General features: G+C 40.6%; 1 protein-coding gene across 1 annotated transcript; it reads left to right on the top strand.

Annotated features, from left to right (window-relative positions):
* The first annotated feature begins 1,680 nt into the window (after positions 1-1,680).
* LOC119723060 (monocarboxylate transporter 12-like) lies at positions 1,681-22,686 on the top strand. The gene is made up of 5 exons (XM_038193581.1): positions 1,681-1,789; positions 2,859-3,107; positions 3,375-3,613; positions 20,438-21,119; positions 22,571-22,686. The coding sequence occupies exons 1-5, from the start codon at positions 1,681-1,683 to the stop codon at positions 22,684-22,686; spliced, it is 1,395 nt and encodes a 464-aa protein (XP_038049509.1).
* Positions 22,687-22,869: the final 183 nt, after the last annotated feature.

Genomic DNA, 22,869 nt, shown 5'->3' on the forward strand with positions numbered 1-22,869 from the left:
GGAATAGGGGTTGGGTTGGGGATGTGTAGGGATGGGTAGGGATGGGTTGTTGTAGGGGTTGGATAAGGGGAGGAGGCAGTATATATGAATCAGAGTAGGGGTTGCATGGGGTCAGGTGGGGATGTATGGGTGGGAGAATGGGGTGGGCGGGATATTGGAATTCGAGTAATGGTTAGTATGGGGATTTGTAGGGTGGGTAAGGACAGATAGGGGAAGATTGGGTAGGTGGGTGTAAGGGGTTGGGGTAGGGGAGGGTACGGGTCAGGGGAGGGGGAAGAAGATAGGGATTGGAGTTTGGGTGGGGTTGGGATGTGTAGGTGATAGGGTGGGATGGTTAGGGGAGGATGGAATGGGTGTGGGTAGGGGGTTGGGTGGGGGAGGGGGAGGGGCGGGCTGGGGATGGGGTAAGGTTTTGGGATGGGGTAAGGTTTGGGGGAGGTGGTGATGGTGCTGTGTCTACACATGTACATGTATACCCATTCTTGTTCTGCATTTGTGGCGACTACACAAGAGTTTTTCCATGGTAATACCAGTATAGGGAGCAGAAGACACTGTTGGGGCTGCAAAAATCCACAACTGGGTCCTAATTACCCTAAAAATGGAAAACTCCCCCATAATACAGTGACGGCTATTTATTAGGTAATCTGTTGACTTTTTATGTTGACATTTAAAAACTGACCCCTACACCTAGGCACATCAACAAGAATCCTGATCCCCTTCCATCATGCCCATCCCCAACCCTACCTTCAGCCTGCCTTCCTGCCTTGGACAGCGAGCCATGACGGCTTCGCCGTTCTAGTTGTTGTATGGAATTTGTTTTGTTTTTATTTTTATTTTTTTTTTGTTGGGGGGGGGGGGGGGCTAGACAAAATTTGCGTAGCCCCTAGCCCCCCCCCCCCCCCCCCCCCCGTAGAACCACGCCTGGGTTTGCGGTGTAAACTGCAACTTTCGCGAGCATCATCAACGTGAAAAATGTTTTGTTTTCCCGTATTGCCAGGTTTATATTTTGCAAATTCACCACAAGTGACTTTCGACACTTTTGTTGTAGGGTGTGTCAGACGTTACTAAGTAAAAAATAAAGTTGTTTACGAGTACTCGATTCCATAATCTGGAAGCAGTTCCTGACATCAACGGTCGGGTACTCGGGTACCTGGTTCCGATGCACAGGTCAAAAATCAGTTGCATTGTGTTTATCAAAAATTCACCTTTCAAAACGGAGGAGTAAATTTGTCCCCAATTTCGGCAGCATCCCTTGGTAAATTTTAAATTACAATGAGCTAAAAAATAAACCCCTGCCAACGGTGAACTTGGAAATGACGAAGTGTGCTTTATGTTCTTTTAACAAAATTTTGTATAAGAGTTCCCGTCTACACTTACATGTGTATGAGCTGAAAGCGTCACATATGTTTGATCAGTCAGTACGATGGGCTTCGGATCTTAACCTCACCCTAGAGTTTAGCGTTTGGAGCCCCTATGCCTTGCTGAGATGATTGATGCATACTGTTTTTATGATTTTGCATTGCAGAAGACGAAAAGTCGAGAAGCATTTGCTTCTCAGAATTGTCAGACGAGCTTGGACGAGGCTGGAAGAGGCTGGCCAGACAATTGGGATTCAAGGAAGGACAACTGGACCAATTCGGAGAAAACTACAGAGGAGACTTACACGAACAAATCTACAAGATGTTAGATGCCTGGTGGAAGAAGCAGGACAACCCTGCAGATGCTCCTGAGAAGCTGAGAGACGCTCTGCAAGCGGTGGATCGTGCTGACTTAGCATCACAAGTACCAGGTATGAGAGCTAACCGAAAAGGTCAATGCACTCTTTTTTGGTCAAGTTTAGCTTACTATACATCACTTTACTTTATGTGTTACTTTTGACGAAATTTAAAGTAATACCAAATAATCTTTTTTAGAAATCGTGAGGCTACTAACAGGTTATATCTCTCGGTGATTCAATTTCAACTGAATGAAACTTTATTCTCCGGATAATCAAAGCTGTACATTACTTATTTTTTACAAAGTTGCAGCTGCTGACAAACGATACAAAACACCCAATATTTAAATTTGTGAAAACTATTTGACATCTCTTTGGGTACATTTCATGAAAGTGCACTTCTTTTAATATTTAGCCATTATTTTCCCAACAACTGAGGTCGTTGTTCATGTGATGTCAATTTAGAAAGACACTGTTCAGTACAGGTTTTTTTCTGTTTAAGTTGTGAATCTATACGAATATTTTCACTGCTCATTTCAAATAATTTTGGAGAAACAAATTACTCATTGGCTTATCGTCATTTTACAGAATCAACAACGAATCGCCAAACGAAAGCAAAACAAAAGGAAAATGTACAACGTAAATAGCTGTAACATAGATGTTTCTACATGAAATGACATCAAACCTTTGCTCAAGAATAAGAAAATTGAATTTTTGAATTATCATCAAAACAAGAAGGCACCAAAATGACCCTCAAAATAGCCAAATGTAAATTTAAGTAAGGTTAAAAGGCACATAAAGGAGCCTTTTTTTAAAACACATTACATGGGCCATTTGCTGATACACCATCAGCGGAAGATATCAATTTCCACAAACGTTACAAATTATGCTAACCTTCAGCAATATTTCACGTTGTGGATTTGCTTACGGTTGCGTGCATTAAAGCAGTTTTACTCTGAATTTAGCATGCTCTTCACTGGCTTACTGCTTACAATCTCTGTGAAAATGATAAAAAAAAGTCTTTAGCATGTGTTTAGCAGAACCATGAAATTGGGCCCGTATTTTTAAACTTACAGATCAACTTTTTATATATAAATCCTAATAATTTACTTGATTGTTCCCCCGAATGACTTTTTCTGCACAGGCACTGCAGGAGCCACTTTTGATGTTGACCAGTGTGCGAGAGAACTGGCAGCTCATTACCGAGAGACGATGAAAGTGACGACGCATCCTAAAGAGAAGCACATGGCCAGAGAGATGGATGACATGTACGTCAATCTACAGCTATTAGAAGAGACAAACATACCATCTCCTGTCTCCTCATCAGAGACAGAGACGCAGGCAGAAACAGTCAGCCAATCGGAGCATTTGAAAGCATCCAAAAGAGCTATAGGTATCCCTGATCTTCCCAAATCACAACCTGATAAGGAAAAAGGGCTTCATGTTCAGAACATTTCCCTTGACTCGTATAAAGACATGCTTGTGCTCAAATCAAATCGATTATTAATCAGAGCTGAGGCGGGTTACGGGAAAACCACCCTTCTTAAAAGGATTGCATACGATTGGGCGGATATGAAAACCAAGGTGGATCAAACTGAAAAACAACAAAAATCTGAGCCCACATCAGTTCTGGAAAGATACGAATTTGTCTTTGTGATAGATGTCAATCGAATGGGTAAGAAATTCGACATCATCGACGCCATATTCTCTCAGATACTCACAGACAGCAAACTGAAAAAGAGAGACTTAGAACAATACATCCATGATAACCCAGAGCGCGTATTAATTCTTTTAGATGGCGCTGATGAGATTTCTTTACAAAGAGTAAAGGACGCACAGTGCAAGAACGGATTTGACTTGAACGGTGTACTATCGTTCAAATCACTGAAGTCGTGCAAGGTAATAGTTACGAGCCGACAGAAGACGGCAAATGAACTGCTGACTATGCATGCACACTACACAAAAATTAACATGGTTGGCTTTGACGAGAAAGGCAGGCAAAAGTACGTGAGGAAATACTTGTCAAATTTTCAATCAGATAATCAAAACAGCTTCCTTGAAAAGGTGAATGGATCTGAAACGCTTCGTAGTTTAGCGGAGATACCGTTATTTCTGTGGCTGATGTGCCACACATGGGCAGCTGAAGGGAAACTTCCTGATCAAATAACAAACCTTTTTGGGGATAACATTCAGCTGCTTTTCCAGCATAAGGAAAGTAAGGAAACAGTCGAGCAAGTTTCTGACACTGAGACACATGTTTCCAAACTTGGTCGGATAGCTCTTGAAGGTTTGTTAGATCCAAATGGGGAAAAACTTCATTTCGAGGAAAATGAGATAGATTCAAAGGATCTAGATATGTTTGAGAAGGGATGTGATGTTGGCTTGTTGTCAAAACGAAAAATGTGTCAAGGTCTCAAGACGGTTTCTCACTTTTCGTTCATTCACAAGACTTTCCAAGAATATAGCGCAGCGGTTTATCTTGTAGATTTGTCAAGAACTGACCGGCAAGCCTTTGACCAATACTTGTCTCGTATATTTCATGGCAATGTGGAAAGCGTGGAATACGTTCTGCGATTCTGCTGTGGGCTGAACGGAAATGCCGCCGAGGTGATTTTGCAGCGTATTGGAGATCTCTTCAAGCAAAATGAACTGAACAAGTCCCTGCATAGAATCTTGATGTTGCTCCTGTTTGAAGCTCAATCAGAATCCCTTGTGAAATACTTTGTTGAGACTGCGAAGGTTGCGTTTCCCTGTGAACTCCAAGGTGAAGTTCTCGTGGCTGCGCATTATTTCTTTCAAATTGGGTCCAAACATACAACTCTACACAAACTAGGCATACAAGAAATGGGTGCTACATGTCGAGGTTTTGCTGACTTTAGACTGTTAGAAGATATCATGACACACATACAATGTAAGCCAATGCTTAAACTTGTACTTCATGGAATCAGCTGGGGTAGCTTTGTGGATAACTCCACGGGGATATTGAAATATCTGAAGTCTTTAGAAGTACATAACTGTGATTGGAACCTTGTAAAACTTTTAGAAGTGCTATCGAAAACCAACACGCAAACAGTTAAATTGAATGGCATCAATTTGCATGAGACACTGTCAAAACAAAACATTCAACCAGTTCCATCTCTGAAAGAATGCTGTCTTTTCGATTGTGGGCTGACAAACAGTGACATTGAGCCACTTTTCTGTCTTCTTTCATTAGCAGGCAGCATGAAGAGAGTGGTTCTGAGGGAAAACAATTTGCACGGTTTGCAGCCTGTCACGATCGCTAGTGTCCCTTCCCTTGAAGAATTGCTACTGCTTGAAAGCGGTCTGACAAACAGTGATATAGAGCCACTTTTCTCTCTTCTTTCATCAGCAGGCAGCATAAAGAGGGTTATTCTGAGAGGAAACAATTTACACGGTTTGCAGCCTGTCACGATCGCTAGTGTCCCATCCCTTGAAGAATTGCACCTATATGAAAGTGGTCTGACAAACAGTGATATTGAGCCACTTTTCTCTCTAGTTTCCTCAGCAGGCAGCATAAAGAGTGTTGTTCTGAAAGGAAACAATTTCACGGTTTGCAGCCTGTCACGATCGCTAGTGTCCGATCCCTTGAAGAATTGCACCTATATGAAAGTGGTCTGACAAACAGTGATATTGAGCCACTTTTCTCTCTAGTTTCCTCAGCAGGCAGCATAAAGAGTGTTGCTCTGCAAGGAAACAATTTACACGGTTTGCAGCCTGTCACGATCGCTAGTGTCCCATCCCTTGAAGAATTGCACCTATATGAAAGTGGTCTGACAAACAGTGATATTGAGCCACTTTTCTCTCTAGTTTCCTCAGCAGGCAGCATAAAGAGTGTTGTTCTGAAAGGAAACCATTTCAACGGTTTGCAGCCTGTCACGATTGCAAGTGTCCCATCCCTTGAAAAATTGAAACTTTTTGAAAGTGGTCTGACAAACAGTGATATTGAGCCACTTTTCTCTCTAGTTTCCTCAGCGGGCAGCATTAAGAGTGTTGTTCTGCAAGGAAACAATTTCCATGGTTTGCAGCCTATCACGATCTCTAGTGTTCCATCCCTTGAAGAATTGCACCTATATGAAAGTGGTCTGACAAACAGTGATATTGAGCCACTTTTCTCTCTAGTTTCCTCAGCAGGAAGCATAAAGAGAGTTCTTCTGAGGGGAAACAATTTCCACGGTTTGCAGCCTGTCACGATTGCTAGTGTCCTATCCCTTGAAGAATTGCACCTATATGAAAGTGGTCTGACAAATAGTGATATTGAGCCACTTTTCGCTCTAGTTTCCTCAGCAGGCAGCATAAAGGGCGTTGTTCTGAAAGGAAACAATTTCCACGGTTTGCAGCCTGTCACGATTGCAAGTGTTCCATCCCTTGAAAAATTGAAACTTTTTGAAAGTGGTCTGACAAACAGTGATATTGAGCCACTTTTCTCTCTAGTTTCCTCAGCAGGCAGCATTAAGAGTGTTGTTCTGCAAGGAAACAATTTCCATGGTTTGCAGCCTATCACGATCGCTAGTGTCCCATCTCTTGAAGAATTGCACCTATATGAAAGTGGTCTGACAAACAGTGATATTGAGCCACTTTTCTCTCTAGTTTCTTCAGCAGGCAGAATAAAGAGCGTTGTTCTGAAAGGAAACAATTTCCACGGTTTGCAGCCTGTCACGATCGCTAGTGTCCCATCTCTTGAAGAATTGCACCTGTATGAAAGTGGTATGACAAACAGTGATATAAAGCCACTTTTCTCTCTAGTTTCTTCAGCAGGAAGCATAAAGAGTGTTGTTCTGCAAGGAAACAATTTCCACGGTTTGCAGCCTGTCACGATTGCTAGCGTCCCATCCCTTGAAGAATTGCACCTATATGAAAGTGGTCTGACAAACAGTGATATTGAGCCACTTTTCTCTCTAGTTTCTTCAGCAGGCAGAATAAAGAGCGTTGTTCTGAAAGGAAACAATTTCCACGGTTTGCAGCCTGTCACGATCGCTAGTGTCCCATCTCTTGAAGAATTGTACCTGTATGAAAGTGGTATGACAAACAGTGATATTGAGCCACTTTTCTCTCTAGTTTCTTCAGCAGGAAGCATAAAGAGAGTTCTTCTGAGGGGAAACAATTTCCACGGTTTGCAGCCTGTCACGATTGCTAGTGTCCTATCCCTTGAAGAATTGCACCTATATGAAAGTGGTCTGACAAATAGTGATATTGAGCCACTTTTCTCTCTAGTTTCCTCAGCAGGCAGCATAAAGGGCGTTGTTCTGAAAGGAAACAATTTCCACGGTTTGCAGCCTGTCACGATCGCTAGTGTCCCATCCCTTGAAAAATTGCACCTATATGAAAGTGGTCTGACAAACAGTGATATTGGGCCACTTTTCTCTCTAGTTTCTTCAGCAGGAGCATAAAGAGTGTTTTTCTGAAAGGAAACAATTTCCACGGTTTGCAGCCTGTCACGATTGCAAGTGTTCCATCCCTTGAAAAATGAAACTTTTGAAAGTGGTCTGACAAACAGTGATATTGAGCCACTTTTCTCTCTAGTTTCCTCAGCGGGCAGCATTAAGAGTGTTGTTCTGCAAGGAAACAATTTCCATGGTTTGCAGCCTATCACGATCGCTAGTGTCCCATCTCTTGAAGAATTGCACCTATATGAAAGTGGTCTGACAAACAGTGATATTGAGCCACTTTTCTCTCTAGTTTCTTCAGCAGGCAGAATAAAGAGCGTTGTTCTGAAAGGAAACAATTTCCACGGTTTGCAGCCTGTCACGATCGCTAGTGTCCCATCTCTTGAAGAATTGCACCTGTATGAAAGTGGTATGACAAACAGTGATATTGAGCCACTTTTCTCTCTAGTTTCTTCAGCAGGAAGCATAAAGAGTGTTGTTCTGCAAGGAAACAATTTCCACGGTTTGCAGCCTGTCACGATTGCTAGTGTCCCATCCCTTGAAGAATTGCACCTATATGAAAGTGGTCTGACAAACAGTGATATTGAGCCACTTTTCTCTCTAGTTTCTTCAGCAGGCAGAATAAAGAGCGTTGTTCTGAAAGGAAACAATTTCCACGGTTTGCAGCCTGTCACGATCGCTAGTGTCCCATCTCTTGAAGAATTGCACCTGTATGAAAGTGGTCTGACAAATAGTGATATTGAGCCACTTTTCGCTCTAGTTTCCTCAGCAGGCAGCATAAAGGCGTTGTTCTGAAAGGAAACAATTTCCACGGTTTGCAGCCTGTCACGATTGCAAGTGTTCCATCCCTTGAAAAATTGAAACTTTTTGAAAGTGGTCTGACAAACAGTGATATTGAGCCACTTTTCTCTCTAGTTTCCTCAGCGGGCAGCATTAAGAGTGTTGTTCTGCAAGGAAACAATTTCCATGGTTTGCAGCCTATCACGATCGCTAGTGTCCCATCTCTTGAAGAATTGCACCTATATGAAAGTGGTCTGACAAACAGTGATATTGAGCCACTTTTCTCTCTAGTTTCTTCAGCAGGCAGAATAAAGAGCGTTGTTCTGAAAGGAAACAATTTCCACGGTTTGCAGCCTGTCACGATCGCTAGTGTCCCATCTCTTGAAGAATTGCACCTGTATGAAAGTGGTATGACAAACAGTGATATTGAGCCACTTTTCTCTCTAGTTTCTTCAGCAGGAAGCATAAAGAGAGTTCTTCTGAGGGGAAACAATTTCCACGGTTTGCAGCCTGTCACGATTGCTAGTGTCCCATCCCTTGAAGAATTGCACCTATATGAAAGTGGTCTGACAAATAGTGATATTGAGCCACTTTTCGCTCTAGTTTCCTCAGCAGGCAGCATAAAGGGCGTTGTTCTGAAAGGAAACAATTTCCACGGTTTGCAGCCTGTCACGATCGCTAGTGTCCCATCCTTGAAAAATTGAAACTATTTGAAAGTGGTCTGACAAACAGTGATATTGAGCCACTTTTCTCTCTAGTTTCTTCAGCAGGAAGCATAAAGAGTGTTGTTCTGAAAAGAAACAATTTGCACGGTTTGCCGCCTGTCACGATCGCTATTGTCCCATCCCTTGAAGAATTGCACCTATATGAAAGTGGTCTGACAAACAGTGATATTGGGCCACTTTTCTCTCTAGTTTCTTCAGCAGGAAGCATAAAGAGTGTTTTTCTGAAAGGAAACAATTTCCACGGTTTGCAGCCTGTCACGATTGCAAGTGTTCCATCCCTTGAAAAATTGAAACTTTTTGAAAGTGGTCTGACAAACAGTGATATTGAGCCACTTTTCTCTCTAGTTTCTCAGCGGGCAGCATTAAGAGTGTTGTTCTGCAAGGAAACAATTTCCATGGTTTGCAGCCTGTCACGATCGCTAGTGTCCCATCTCTTGAAGAATTGCACCTATATGAAAGTGGTCTGACAAACAGTGATATTGAGCCACTTTTCTCTCTAGTTTCTTCAGCAGGAAGAATAAAGAGTGTTGTTCTGAAAGGAAACAATTTCCACGGTTTGCAGCCTGTCACGATCGCTAGTGTCCCATCTCTTGAAGAATTGCACCTGTATGAAAGTGGTATGACAAACAGTGATATTGAGCCACTTTTCTCTCTAGTTTCTTCAGCAGGAAGCATAAAGAGTGTTGTTCTGCAAGGAAACAATTTCCACGGTTTGCAGCCTGTCACGATTGCTAGCGTCCCATCCCTTGAAGAATTGCACCTATATGAAAGTGGTCTGACAAACAGTGATATTGAGCCACTTTTCTCTCTAGTTTCTTCAGCAGGCAGAATAAAGAGCGTTGTTCTGAAAGGAAACAATTTCCACGGTTTGCAGCCTGTCACGATCGCTAGTGTCCCATCTCTTGAAGAATTGTACCTGTATGAAAGTGGTATGACAAACAGTGATATTGAGCCACTTTTCTCTCTAGTTTCTTCAGCAGGAAGCATAAAGAGAGTTCTTCTGAGGGGAAACAATTTCCACGGTTTGCAGCCTGTCACGATTGCTAGTGTCCTATCCCTTGAAGAATTGCACCTATATGAAAGTGGTCTGACAAATAGTGATATTGAGCCACTTTTCGCTCTAGTTTCCTCAGCAGGCAGCATAAAGGGCGTTGTTCTGAAAGGAAACAATTTCCACGGTTTGCAGCCTGTCACGATCGCTAGTGTCCCATCCCTTGAAAAATTGAAACTATTTGAAAGTGGTCTGACAAACAGTGATATTGAGCCACTTTTCTCTCTAGTTTCTACAGCAGGAAGCATAAAGAGTGTTGTTCTGAAAAGAAACAATTTGCACGGTTTGCCGCCTGTCACGATCGCTATTGTCCCATCCCTTGAAGAATTGCACCTATATGAAAGTGGTCTGACAAACAGTGATATTGGGCCACTTTTCTCTCTAGTTTCTTCAGCAGGAAGCATAAAGAGTGTTTTTCTGAAAGGAAACAATTTCCACGGTTTGCAGCCTGTCACGATTGCAAGTGTTCCATCCCTTGAAAAATTGAAACTTTTTGAAAGTGGTCTGACAAACAGTGATATTGAGCCACTTTTCTCTCTAGTTTCCTCAGCGGGCAGCATTAAGAGTGTTGTTCTGCAAGGAAACAATTTCCATGGTTTGCAGCCTATCACGATCGCTAGTGTCCCATCTCTTGAAGAATTGCACCTATATGAAAGTGGTCTGACAAACAGTGATATTGAGCCACTTTTCTCTCTAGTTTCTTCAGCAGGCAGAATAAAGAGCGTTGTTCTGAAAGGAAACAATTTCCACGGTTTGCAGCCTGTCACGATCGCTAGTGTCCCATCTCTTGAAGAATTGCACCTGTATGAAAGTGGTATGACAAACAGTGATATTGAGCCACTTTTCTCTCTAGTTTCTTCAGCAGGAAGCATAAAGAGTGTTGTTCTGCAAGGAAACAATTTCCACGGTTTGCAGCCTGTCACGATTGCTAGCGTCCCATCCCTTGAAGAATTGCACCTATATGAAAGTGGTCTGACAAACAGTGATATTGAGCCACTTTTCTCTCTAGTTTCTTCAGCAGGCAGAATAAAGAGCGTTGTTCTGAAAGGAAACAATTTCCACGGTTTGCAGCCTGTCACGATCGCTAGTGTCCCATCCCTTGAAAAATTGCACCTATATGAAAGTGGTCTGACAAACAGCGATATTGAGCCACTTTTCTCTCTAGTTTCTTCAGCAGGAAGCATAAAGAGAGTTCTTCTGAGGGGAAACAATTTCCACGGTTTGCAGCCTGTCACGATCGCTAGTGTCCCATCCCTTGAACAATTGATGCTATATGAAAGTGGTCTGACAAACAGTGATATTGAGCCACTTTTCTCTCTAGTTTCCTCAGCAGGAAGCATAAAGATTGTTGTTCTGAAAGGAAACAATTTCCACGGTTTGCAGCCTGTCACGATCGCTAGTGTCCCATCCCTTGAAAAATTGAAACTATTTGAAAGTGGTCTGACAAACAGTGATATTGAGCCACTTTTCTCTCTAGTTTCCTCAGCAGGAAGCATTAAGAGAGTTGTTCTGAGGGGAAACAATTTGCACGGTTTGCAGCCTGTCAAGATCACAAGTGTCTCCTCCCTTGAATATATAGGGCTTTATGAAAGTGGTCTTACAAAGAGTGACATTGAGCCACTTTTCTTTCTTTTTGCATCAGCAGGCAGCATGAAGACAGTTGTTCTGACCGGAAACAATTTCCACGGTTTGTCACAATTCAATATCGATCCCCTCCCCTCCCTTTGCACACTGGAGTTATCTAGATGTGGTCTACAAAATAGCGACATCGGGGCAATCATTCGTTTACTGTCATCTCTTCGTCATGTGACTGAAGTCAGGTTAAGCGGCAACAATTTGCATGGTAACGTGGCGGAGGCATTGGCTGCCGTTCCTTCTTTGATGGGTTGGCTGATTTAAATCACAATGATTTAAATCACTGATATAAATCGCGATTTAAATCATATGATTTTTTGTTATCACTGCTTTGAATCACGTTTTTGTAAAATCTTCTTTTTTCCCCAAATAAATTGATTGAGTGTAATTTCAATCATTTCAATCAACATTCTTAACGTTTCGCCATGGGTGTAAGGGTGCATGGGGAGATTTAGACATGTTTTTAGATATATCAATATTTTGAAAGTTTTAAAAATCAAACAAATCTTATTTAAATGATAAAAAATCTGAATTAAATCAAATAAATCTGGTTTAAAAAAAGAACGCCAACCATGATTCCTTGGAATTCTTCATTCTCGGTACTGAGTTGTTACCGATATCAAACATTCAAATAGGGTCGAAAACAGACAAAAATAAGAATTGTATGATAATGTAATTCGCAGCTAGCTGATGTTGCACTGTTCATCATGTTTTCCCACATATGAAATCAGTCAGCATCTTTCTGATGGCAACAATTGCTCAATTAGCACCAATACCAGATACATTTCAACTGTCTCTTAAGCAGGATAGCGGATCTAAGTTTGGCGGAATAAAAGTGGGGGAGGGGTGTCTATAGCAGGCATGTGATGTTTTTCCCCGTTATTCCTTTAGATGCTGACCACAAGAAGGTGTTGGTTAAACCCGCTTGCCCCTCAGTTAGGAATTAATGATACAGACTCTTTCCAGGATTTCTATTTATTTTGTTTCTAATTACAAACTTGGTCCAAGGTTCAATAATTTACAAGATTCAGTTCACTGTAACAAAATTTCCCCCAATTCCCGAGAGGTCTCCAATTTCCGATCGTGTACAAAATATATTGGAGGTCTTTTTAAAATGTGAAATTACAAACAAAAGCGGGCCAATAGGGGGTCCCCGATTGCAGGCAAGTACACACTTGGGTGTGTTCATGGGAGAATTTGAGAAATCAATGCCAGACGATTTAACAATGCCGAAAACTCTACGAAATATATGAAAAATAATTGAAAGCATAAAACGGTAACTGACTGTGGAAATAAAGATGTATACCTTCCCTCTGTTCATGTTTAAGATGTGTATAAACACTTGGTTTTGTATAAAGTTGTATAAAAAAGGAATACATAATTATATGAGACACATTCTAAACAAGGGCAATGAATTGCTGGATTGTATTGTAAATTTGCAGTAGTACCTGGAATAAAGTCTTCTATAGCAAACGTTTATGCCCTATTATGTTAAAATTGCCGAAACTGTACTTCCAAAACGTTCAACATGTGTTCGTTCTGATTGTTTTCTTTTATGATTGTATGTATGAAAAAGGTGTTAAAATCCAAAGAAGAAAATACTTCTATGTGGAAAATGGATTTCAAACTTTGGCACCTGCATGTTAAGAACAGGAAAAAAAAATTGTCGGATTTCAGGATTTACACAAAGGCATCGAATGACGCTCTTTCGCAAATCGAGTTTTGTTGTCTATGGCTGTCATGTTTTCTGGATGCACTAGTCATATTAAAGTGAATATCTTAGGTTGACTGTTCAACAATGCTAGATGCCCTACTTTTGAGTGATTGGAAGCACTGATTCGATGCCATTTTGAGACCGAGAAAAATAACTGTAGTTTCTCGTTAATTGAAGCAAAGTTTTGTTTCTGAGAATTGCTTCAACCCAAACATTTGTGAATGTAAACATGTAACTTGGAATTGTTTAAAGTGCATCTCTTTGTACCAAAATAGATGCATTACACACAGCCTTCCATTCACTCGATTAGGGCTCACTGCATTGTTTATATCATTTTGTTATTGAGTTATGATTTGAGCATTAAATATACATGAAAAAGAGTATCTCAGGCCAAAATAGGCCGCAGGTTCATTATGTTACTGTAGGGAAAACAATAGGTCGGATTATAGAAGGAGTTGTTGTCGTATCTAGAGGTACTCTGGATGTTACCTTTTAGATTTTCCTATATTACCTTGAATTTTGAGAGACGATGTCAAAAAGTATCAAGGTATAATACGTCACATGTTAGTTTTGATTTCTAACACCTGAAAACCGAGTACGATTAAAGCAGTTTGTGTCAAACATATTATGTTAGTTTATCGATTTCACTAAACAGTTTAAAAAGAGAGTAGCAGATTTTGACATTTTGTAGACGTGTTACGTTGACTTTCGATCAGAAATGCGACGAATTTTAAGATATTGGTTTTTTTTAACAACTTGTTTTTAAGAAACTGCCGTTGTGGAAGCTTAATTTGTAGCTTTTGCAATTTGGGCAAAAGCAGTTACCTTTTACAAGTTCAAAAATTATATCGATACTTTGTGTTTTTGATGCAATACATTATAACTCCTGTTTCATTCACCGTCGAACTGTGGATCGATTTGAATCAAAATTTGTTAAGTTACTGTACGGGAGAAAGTTTTATTGAGCATTTGGCAACCAAGTTGAATTTTAATAAACCATGAAAAATAATAATAATATTTGAATCACGCTTTAATCCACTTCTTATCAACGGTCATTTTAGATTTATTTGTAAATGAGAAGTAGTCCTTCAAGTTTACACAAAAATATTGTGCGTCCCAAGAGCCATTTTAGTATTCTGTTGAAGTTTAAGTTTTTACCCAATGACCGCCATCTTTGTAATAGTGCTCCAAGTTCCACCAGTCCAAATCTATTTTAGATTTATGGAAGTGAGAGGTCAATTTTTGGTGCAATATTTCTCTTTCACGTCGTGCGAGTTTTTAGTTTCCATACATTGAGATTCTTGTACCCATTTTACAAAGACCCTTTCCGAGGGCGATTTTTTTAAAGAAATCAATGTAAGCAAATAATTTCAAAAACTCTGACTTTTACACGCCGTAAATCTCCTATTCCAGGGTCCGGGAGCGCGCCACCAGGGGTCAACTTTCAGGCTCTATTTTGAAAGATGTGGCACACATTCTGTGGAAATGACCTTCATATTTTGCTTTCTTCAAAATGACAACATGCCAGAAGTAATTTCAAGGGGGGGTTTTATTATTACTATTTTTAAACCAAATAACTAATCTTCCTGTCAAGTTTACGTTTCCACACAAAAGTGACTTAAAATCATATGGGCTCCGTGCGCCAACGAAAGAGGGCGCCCTTTTACCTAGCAACGACGTCCCATGGGGGTGCAGACCAGTAAATCGGTCCGAAATTGCCTACGCGGGCCAAATCACGATTTGCATGCCCTCAAAATCTTCAGTATTTGAGCATGCTGTGGGCCATGAACCTGAGGGTTAGTAAAAAAATATGGGTGGAAGCTGCGCACAGGACTGGGAGCGTGCATTTTGTAATTTGGATGTTATTTTGACCCTAAAAGCGCTCTATTTTGCAATGGAGTGTAGGCATCGTTTTTCAAAATGGCGATGGGCTTCAGGACTATTTTCAGGGGTAATCATCTTCAGATGGATTTTTCTCCTAAAAGTCATCAGTTGACCCCCAAAAATTGAAAAGAAAATGTAAGATGATGAAATAAGCTTTAATTTGATGTGTGTCTCGAACACCTTGGAGAGTTGTGAGTATTTTCCCCGAAATTCTAAAGTGGGAGCATTTACCATTGGGGTCTATGGAAGTTTATTACTGGTCTGCTACCTTATACGGTGCTGACCAGTGGTTGTGTAGATCGTTGGTTATTGTCCTTGTGAGTATTTTTTTCCTTCACGGTTCCAGTCGATTTCCAATTTTTCTGTCATGACATCACGACTTATTATCGAACGAAGTTTCGTTTTAGTACAAATTGATTTTCTGGAGTTACTGTCTCCAAAAGAGTGCTTCATTTTTTTTTTTTCAATTAGAATAGACAAAGATTCAGATTCGGAATGAATTTTTCGTATTTTAAGCACTGCTTTCCTTTAATCATATTAATTGTATTCTTCCATGGTTCACGCCAATATTCAAACGGGTTGTGTCAAATGCTATGGTTAATAACCATTGGCAATTTGAAACCAATGCAATATGTTGTTCTTAGGTTATTGTCTCAACAAAGAGTGTCAAAAGAGACTAAAATTCGGCATGAACTTTTCGTGATTAAAACGCTTAGGCCTATATTCTTTAAATCATATCAAATGTATTCTTCCATGGTTCACGTCAATTTTCAAACGGAATGTGTCAAATGTTAAATAATATCAAATGTTTAATAATCGTACGCAATTTCAATCCAATGCAATAGTTTGTTCTTGAGTTATCGTCTCAACAAAGAGTGTCAAAAGAGACTACAATTTAGAATGAATTTTTCGTGATTTAATTAAACGCTTAGGTTTAGTGACCATTCAACCCTGGTTTGTAAAGGGCCCCCCGGTAAGCTCGCCCCCTCCCAAAAAGCCCTTTCTTACCGGCCCAGCTACCGCCCCAGGTGGCTAGTCCGGTGGCTGATCAAGAACTCTCCCATCCTGGGGTCTATTGTTTGCAAGTGTTGACACATGTAATCTATCCCAGAAAACGCCCGCTTGTGGTTTTCATCCCCCAACGCGAAACAAAAGAGCCCCTTCGCCGGCACAGATCTAAACCCCTGCCATGCGGTTTGGCACACAATGGGACTGTAAATTACTTACACGCTTGCAAGCATTAATCTCCTGAGCGAAACAATAGAACCCCATACCAGCCCATGAAGGCTCGTGCTATTGGGTTTCCCATACAATGTTATACAAATGGGGTTGCAAGCGCAAGCATTTTCACTTTTTGAATATTAATACGTTGTGTGTGGAATTTCTTAATTGCAGACTACATTTATTTTGATTTCAACAGCTTTGGGAAGGAACTGATGCTGAGGCGTTTCTGGATCTCGTAGAAAAAATCCAACCGCGAAAATGTTTACAAGCAATCCTTTTCAGCCAAGAACTACGAAAAAATAGAGCAAATTTCCCATCGTAATCCCCCAGCCAATACCATATTTTAAAGGCCCAAAGTTAGTTTAACTTATCACTCCTGAATTTACAAATGCATGTAAAGATTTTGGGTTTTGTTCGGATTAATGTGAATATCAAGGTCCTTCCTTTATGGGTTTAAAAACAATCAATCTTTTTTCCCAGGAGTTTATTTTGAGCTTACGGTGATTTGCACCACCATTTGTAGCTTCAAACTGCACACTTTAATCGTGGCATAGAAACATAGGCCCTACTGTAGCTTTACGGAATCCATCATTATTACCAAAAGTAAGTACATGTGTGTCGAAAACGTTTTACAACAACTCCCCCAACCCGAATTTTAGGAGGCCAGCAGCGGTACTTAAACAGTTCGGTAATCTCTGGCCACAAGTCTGTAATCCGATAAGCCGTCTTTTGTTCTGCTCTGGACGTTCCCCAAGGGGAAATAAACTGATGCGCCTGACTGACTTCAAAGCTTCAGGTCCGACAGACCTACATACCGGACTAGACTGGACTGAAGACCGGATGAGCTATAGACAGGCCGAGGTACCGGGGGGCGCTTTACAAACCAGGGCTAAATGGTCATTATTCCTTAGGCCTATTTTCTTTAAATCATATTAAATGTATTCTTTCTTGGTTCACGTCAATTTTCAAACTGGTTGTGTCACATTTTATGGTAATTAGCTGACGCAATTTTAATCCGAAACAATATGTTGTTCTTGAATTATCGTCTCAACAAAGAGTGTCAAAAGAGACTAAAATTCAGAATGAAGTTTTCGTGATTAAATTAAACGCTTAGGCCTATTTTTTTTTAAATCATATTAAATGTATTCTATCTTGGTTCACTTCAATTTTCAAACGGGTTGTGTCAAATGTTATGGTTAATAATCTGACGCAATTTCAATTCAATGCAATATGTTGTTCTTGAGTTATTGTCTCAATAAAGAGTGTCAAACGCGACTAAAATTCGGAATTATTGTTCGTACGTGCATTCGTGTCATTGACGCCCCCCCCCCCCCAGTCTGGATAGGCTGCTGCTTCTACCTTTGATTAGATGTAGCTATACTATTAGTAATATTTTTCATTGCTATCAAACTTAATTCTTAGCAAATGTGTATGCCTAGCGCTCGTGTCGTTCAGACATAATAAGTTGTATTTATAATAAATATCAATGTGATTAAATGTTAATGTGATTAATAGTTAATGTGACCACATCATTTAAATAACTGAATGTAAAGTTCATATATTTTCGATAAGGTTCGATAAGTGTAGCCTATAACTCTATTTTGTTTTATATTGTAAGGCATTCACAAATTGATAGACAAGCAATTTGGGCAAGATAACATCTTACGTTCGAATTCAATAATTTCACCATCAGTATACATTTGCATAGAGGAAAGTGAAGGATTGGATTAATAATTCCAAAAATCCCCCCCCCAAAAAAAAACACCACAACACAAATATTTTTTCCCCTTATGGGAAACTTATTTATTTAGAAGAAACGTTTCTCTTGCGTTTTACAATGAGTATAAACAAATAAAAACTTAATCATTACATAAAAGAGAGAATGGGTCCCATTTCGTATTAAATTTAGCAACATCATCATTTGTAGTAAATATGATTTTTTCTAATACATAGTATTAATTTAGCTCATTCTTAAATACTAAAAAGAGACGTTGCACCAAACCGTGCACCAAACTCGTTTTGGGTGTAACAACTTAAGAAATACAAGATGTGAAAAATCGATTTTTTGACCACTTATTTGTCGTTATGTTAAAAATTACCAGATTTAATTTCATAAGAAACCGACCAACAGTGAAGTTATTATGACCATAACGATACAGTGCTTTACGCAATCCGAATGAGAGTCAACGTGGATTTTTCGCGTGTAAAACACTACATTGTTACGATTATATTATTTTTTTTGGTCAACGTTTTCTCGTAATATTCAATACACTTATGTTACACATGGTGGAAAATCAGTGCTCGAAATTTCAATTGAATACGTTTCCTATTTCTTGAGTAGTTCATCGGAAACGAGTATGTTCATTTTGTTCATTATTGTGCAGCGTCCGTGTTTTTGCTTTGTGGATACCACTAGTTATGTGGCGCGCCCTCTATTGAACAAATCTTAAATATAAAGCAGGCGCGTTTGTCTTGGTGGTGTGGACGGTAATTCTGTCCCCCGGTAAAAGTGTCCGGGGGGGGGGACAGAATTACCTAGGTAAAAGTGTCCCCCTGTCCCGTTAATTCTGTCCCCCTCCAGGTAATTCTGTCCCTTCCAGTTAATTCTGTCCCCCCCCCCCCCTGGTTTTGAACGCATAAGTTGTTATATTGATGTTATTATAATGAATTCAGCGCACAGGGTATACATTTTTAGATTTTTCCAGCGTTCATCAATGATTATCAAAATGAATTTAACGTTTAGATGTTAATCATAGAGCTGTATAATAAAGTTTATTATACAACTCTATGATGTTAATCAACCGATCTATGTTTCTACAAGAAAGCAGAAAAGGCACGCGTAGTAATAACTATCGCTAGCGCGCACGCCCTCCGTAGGTGCGGTACACTCGCGCGCCCTCCCACCATGCAAATCGCTCGCTCCCGAAGTCGTCATCAAAACGGGAGTTGTGCTTTGACGTGACGTAAGCACCATTCCCGAATTTAGCAAGGCGCCGCGCAAAAACAGTTAATAACTTTACTAATATACAGTCTGGGTGCTAGACTTGTGACGTTGCACGGGGACACATTTACCAGGGGGGACACATTTAACGTCGTGCAGGGGGACAGGTTTACCTAGGTAAAAGTGTCCCCCCCCCCCCCCGGACAGATTTACCGGGTCACGACCCGATAAATCTGTCCGGGGGACACATTTACCAGGGGGGACAGAATTACCTGCCACACCGGTGCGAGAAGTTTGATTTAGCGCGCCTTTCTCGAAAGAAACTTTCAGTTGTTCTTTGATGGTTTCTCACCTATTTAAATCTCCTTTTGTAACCATCAAGACTGATCACTGGCCGAACTTAGTATAATACCGGTCAAAAATCCGTCCGCCGAGCTCATGAATAAAAGTTATACCCTCAAATCTTTTTTTATATTAGAGGCTTCTGAGAGCCATGGAAGCGGGTAATTGAAGCGATATGGCAATACACATCTTGTGCGGACTTGGGGCTTCCAATTCAGAGTATTTTGGAAGCAATTGGGCCTGAAAGTGGCGCTATTTAGCCATGTTGTGGAGGGATCCGTTTTCAAGATGGCAGCTTGCACTCAGTTGGGAAGCATCACTCGTTTCAGGGGTCGTCTTCTTTGGGCGAGAATTTCTCGAAAAGTCATCGGTCTACCCAACAACAATTGTAAAAAAAAATATATAAAAGATAACGTGTTGATCATCATGTTTTGTGCAGCCTAAACACCTGTGAGAGTTTTGTGTATTTTCTAAGAATTTTGGAATATGGGCATTTATCGCTATTGTCTATGGGCCTTATTCACGAGTCGGCCATCTTGAATTGAAAGTGAGGTCAAATCGTCAATTTTGGAACTTGCGAAGAGAAAACAAGTTAATTCATAATAAAGTGCAATCTGCTTCAATGAATAATATTCCAAATTTGTAATTAAACATTACAAAAGAAATGACAGTATAATAAGGCTGCATTGTGCCTGCATAAATAATCTGGTGCCATCCCATTCAACAGTTAACAGTTAATAAAATACATTCAGGAAACTCGACAAAAATGACCAACTCGTGAATAATTTATTTGATTGGGTACACCCGGCCTAGTGGTCTCGATCTCGCTCCATTGCCTACTTTATTTTTCTTTCAATAAAGGGCGCGCCACATAAATAGCGGTCTCGATCTCCCGTGCACCAAACTCGTTTTGGGGGCAACAACTCAAGAAATACAAGATGTGAAAAATTGAATTTTTGACCACTGATTTGTCGTTATGTTAAAAATATGTTTCTTTTGTCATCTTCCCGCCTTTAACGCAGTTCTTTATGGATGTGTATGGTTGGCGAGGAGCCCTAATGCTTATTGGATCCATACTCTTACATCTCGCGGTGTGCGGAGCCCTGCTTAGGACACATCCGGTTACAAACCAACGCGATGGGGACTATGCGATAGTCACCAACACTTCATCAGATGACAAGACGATACGAGATAAGTTTAGGATTCTCTCTGTCTTGACGTCCATGAAAAATGCTGTCAATATTGATCTGTTCGCCCTTTCCGGGTACTGGCTGGTCGTGTTGATATCAATATTTACCACAGTAGCAGCCACAGCATGGTTTGTGTACTTCACAGCTCACACCAACCAATACAAAGGTTTTTCCCTGTCCGAAGTCGTCGCTTTTGTCTCTGTGTTTGGTGTAGGGAAGATCCTTGGAAATTTAGCCGTGGCATTCATTGGCGGCTATCAATTCATCGGAATGAACCTATTGATGGGATTAGCCGTGACTGTCAGTTCAGCCTGCTTCCTCACCGACCTACTGTTGGAATCTTACTGGCCAATCATGGCGTACGTCTTTGTCTACGGCTTTTTCCAGTCTTTCATTTACACTCTTTTAGATGTCATGACCAAGGAAACGGTTGGTGTGGAACGTTTAGGAAGCGCCCTCGGATGGATCGGATTGAAATGTGGCTTCGTCAGGGCACTCTTCCTCTTCTTGCCTGGTATGATTCATTAACTTTCTGTAGTAAGTGTTTGGGACTGCACTCAAACTAGAAAACATAGCACTAGTGGATAGGTACTAGGAGATGTGTTTTTATTGTTAACTATTTTATTATCCTTGGCGTCCATGCAGAAGCGTTTATGATTGTGCAACAGACATGAATTTGAGCTCAGCCTTACAAAACTTTGGATGTTATTTTCGTAGCACGTAAACTAGAGTGAAGCGGTACGTACGCCGTCATGAAATTTGGACTATTTGAAATATGAAATCTGGTGCACTGGTTCAGCCACGGTGGAGCCAGGCCGCGATTCAGCACCGCGATTCGGCCCAAAATTTGGTGGACGGGTATCCCGAAGAACATGCATTCTTTTCCACTCGTGCGGAAAGGAGCCCTGCTGATTTTCTTCGCCCTCGTGTGCACGGAAGGAAAGCAATGGTTTTTTGTTGTTTTTATTACGTGCCCCCCCCCTAAAAAAAAACTAATCTATGTAATGTAATATACCATGACGAAGAGACATGGTCTATGATATGTGAGCAGATTCGCTGATTAATTATACAAGACAACGCCTCTTGACCTCTATAGATTTTGACCTCTATACCTCTATAGATCTCTTGACCACTATAGATTTCGACCAGTGGGCGCTTTCTATATCACCCGTTGTCGCGTCAGACATAGATAAAAAAAAAACCTAGACACAGCAACAAAGGATGTGGTCACGCCTGTTATGTTACGCGATACGCGCAAGCTTGTCTAGGTTTTATCGATTTATTACAAAACACTGTATTCGAATTGACAAATCAAACATTCAGATCGGATCGCATAAATCTGAATGCTTAGATATATCAGACGTTATACAGAAGACTGGGCTCCGTGGATAACGGGTGATACTCAGACAACCCCAAAACACGCTTAGGCCAGAAAGTAATGCCTATGTTGGTCTAAGGGGGTCTTCTAAAGAAAAAAAAGCGACGAGTTCTTGGAAAAATTGAGATAAAATGCCCAAATGTTTGGACTCCTGCACATTTATTTTCAATGGACCGTTTCGCTTCTGGCCGCCAGACCCATTTATGCGCATACGTCCATAATTATGAATGTATTAGTAAAAAGGCCCATTGCTACTACACTACGCGTCATCGGGAGTGCATGCATGTCGGACTTCGCTACACATCAATTAATGTGATTGGTCAAAACATATTACGGGGCGGAGCTTAATAGATTGGTCTCCTTTAGTATTAACTGAATGATTCGCAGGGGTCGTACGTACAAGATGAACCTGGTCTTTAAATGCAGTCACTCAGATTATTTCAAACAGAACTCTCGTTGATTAAACCCACATTACGAAGTTTCCCTGAAGAAAAGACAGCAGAAAGCGTTTTCCTTTCATAACTCTAACACTATCCAAATTGTTCTACCTCACCTCACCTATCTGATATTTTGTTTCCATTTCTCAGGATTGATCTACGACACACTTGGAAGTTACACGGTGGCTTTCATCTTGATGGCATTTCTCAACGCGTTAGCTCTGCCTGTTCTGCTTGTGCTCATGAAACTCCAAAGGTGCAATTAATTTCAACTCCATAGGCCTACACAACTCTTAGAACGTTAACGAATTTTGACCTACTTTGTTTGTGAAAATATTTTTTCCTTTTTTTCACATACAAATTCGGAAAACGGGTTTCATCTCACCAACATAAAGCAAAACGTTTTTCAAATGTTATAACTTGAAATCAATAAGCAACACAAAACAATA

Source organism: Patiria miniata, unplaced genomic scaffold, assembly GCF_015706575.1.
Source record: "Patiria miniata isolate m_02_andy unplaced genomic scaffold, ASM1570657v1 HiC_scaffold_1, whole genome shotgun sequence".
Taxonomy (NCBI): Eukaryota; Metazoa; Echinodermata; class Asteroidea; order Valvatida; family Asterinidae; genus Patiria; species Patiria miniata.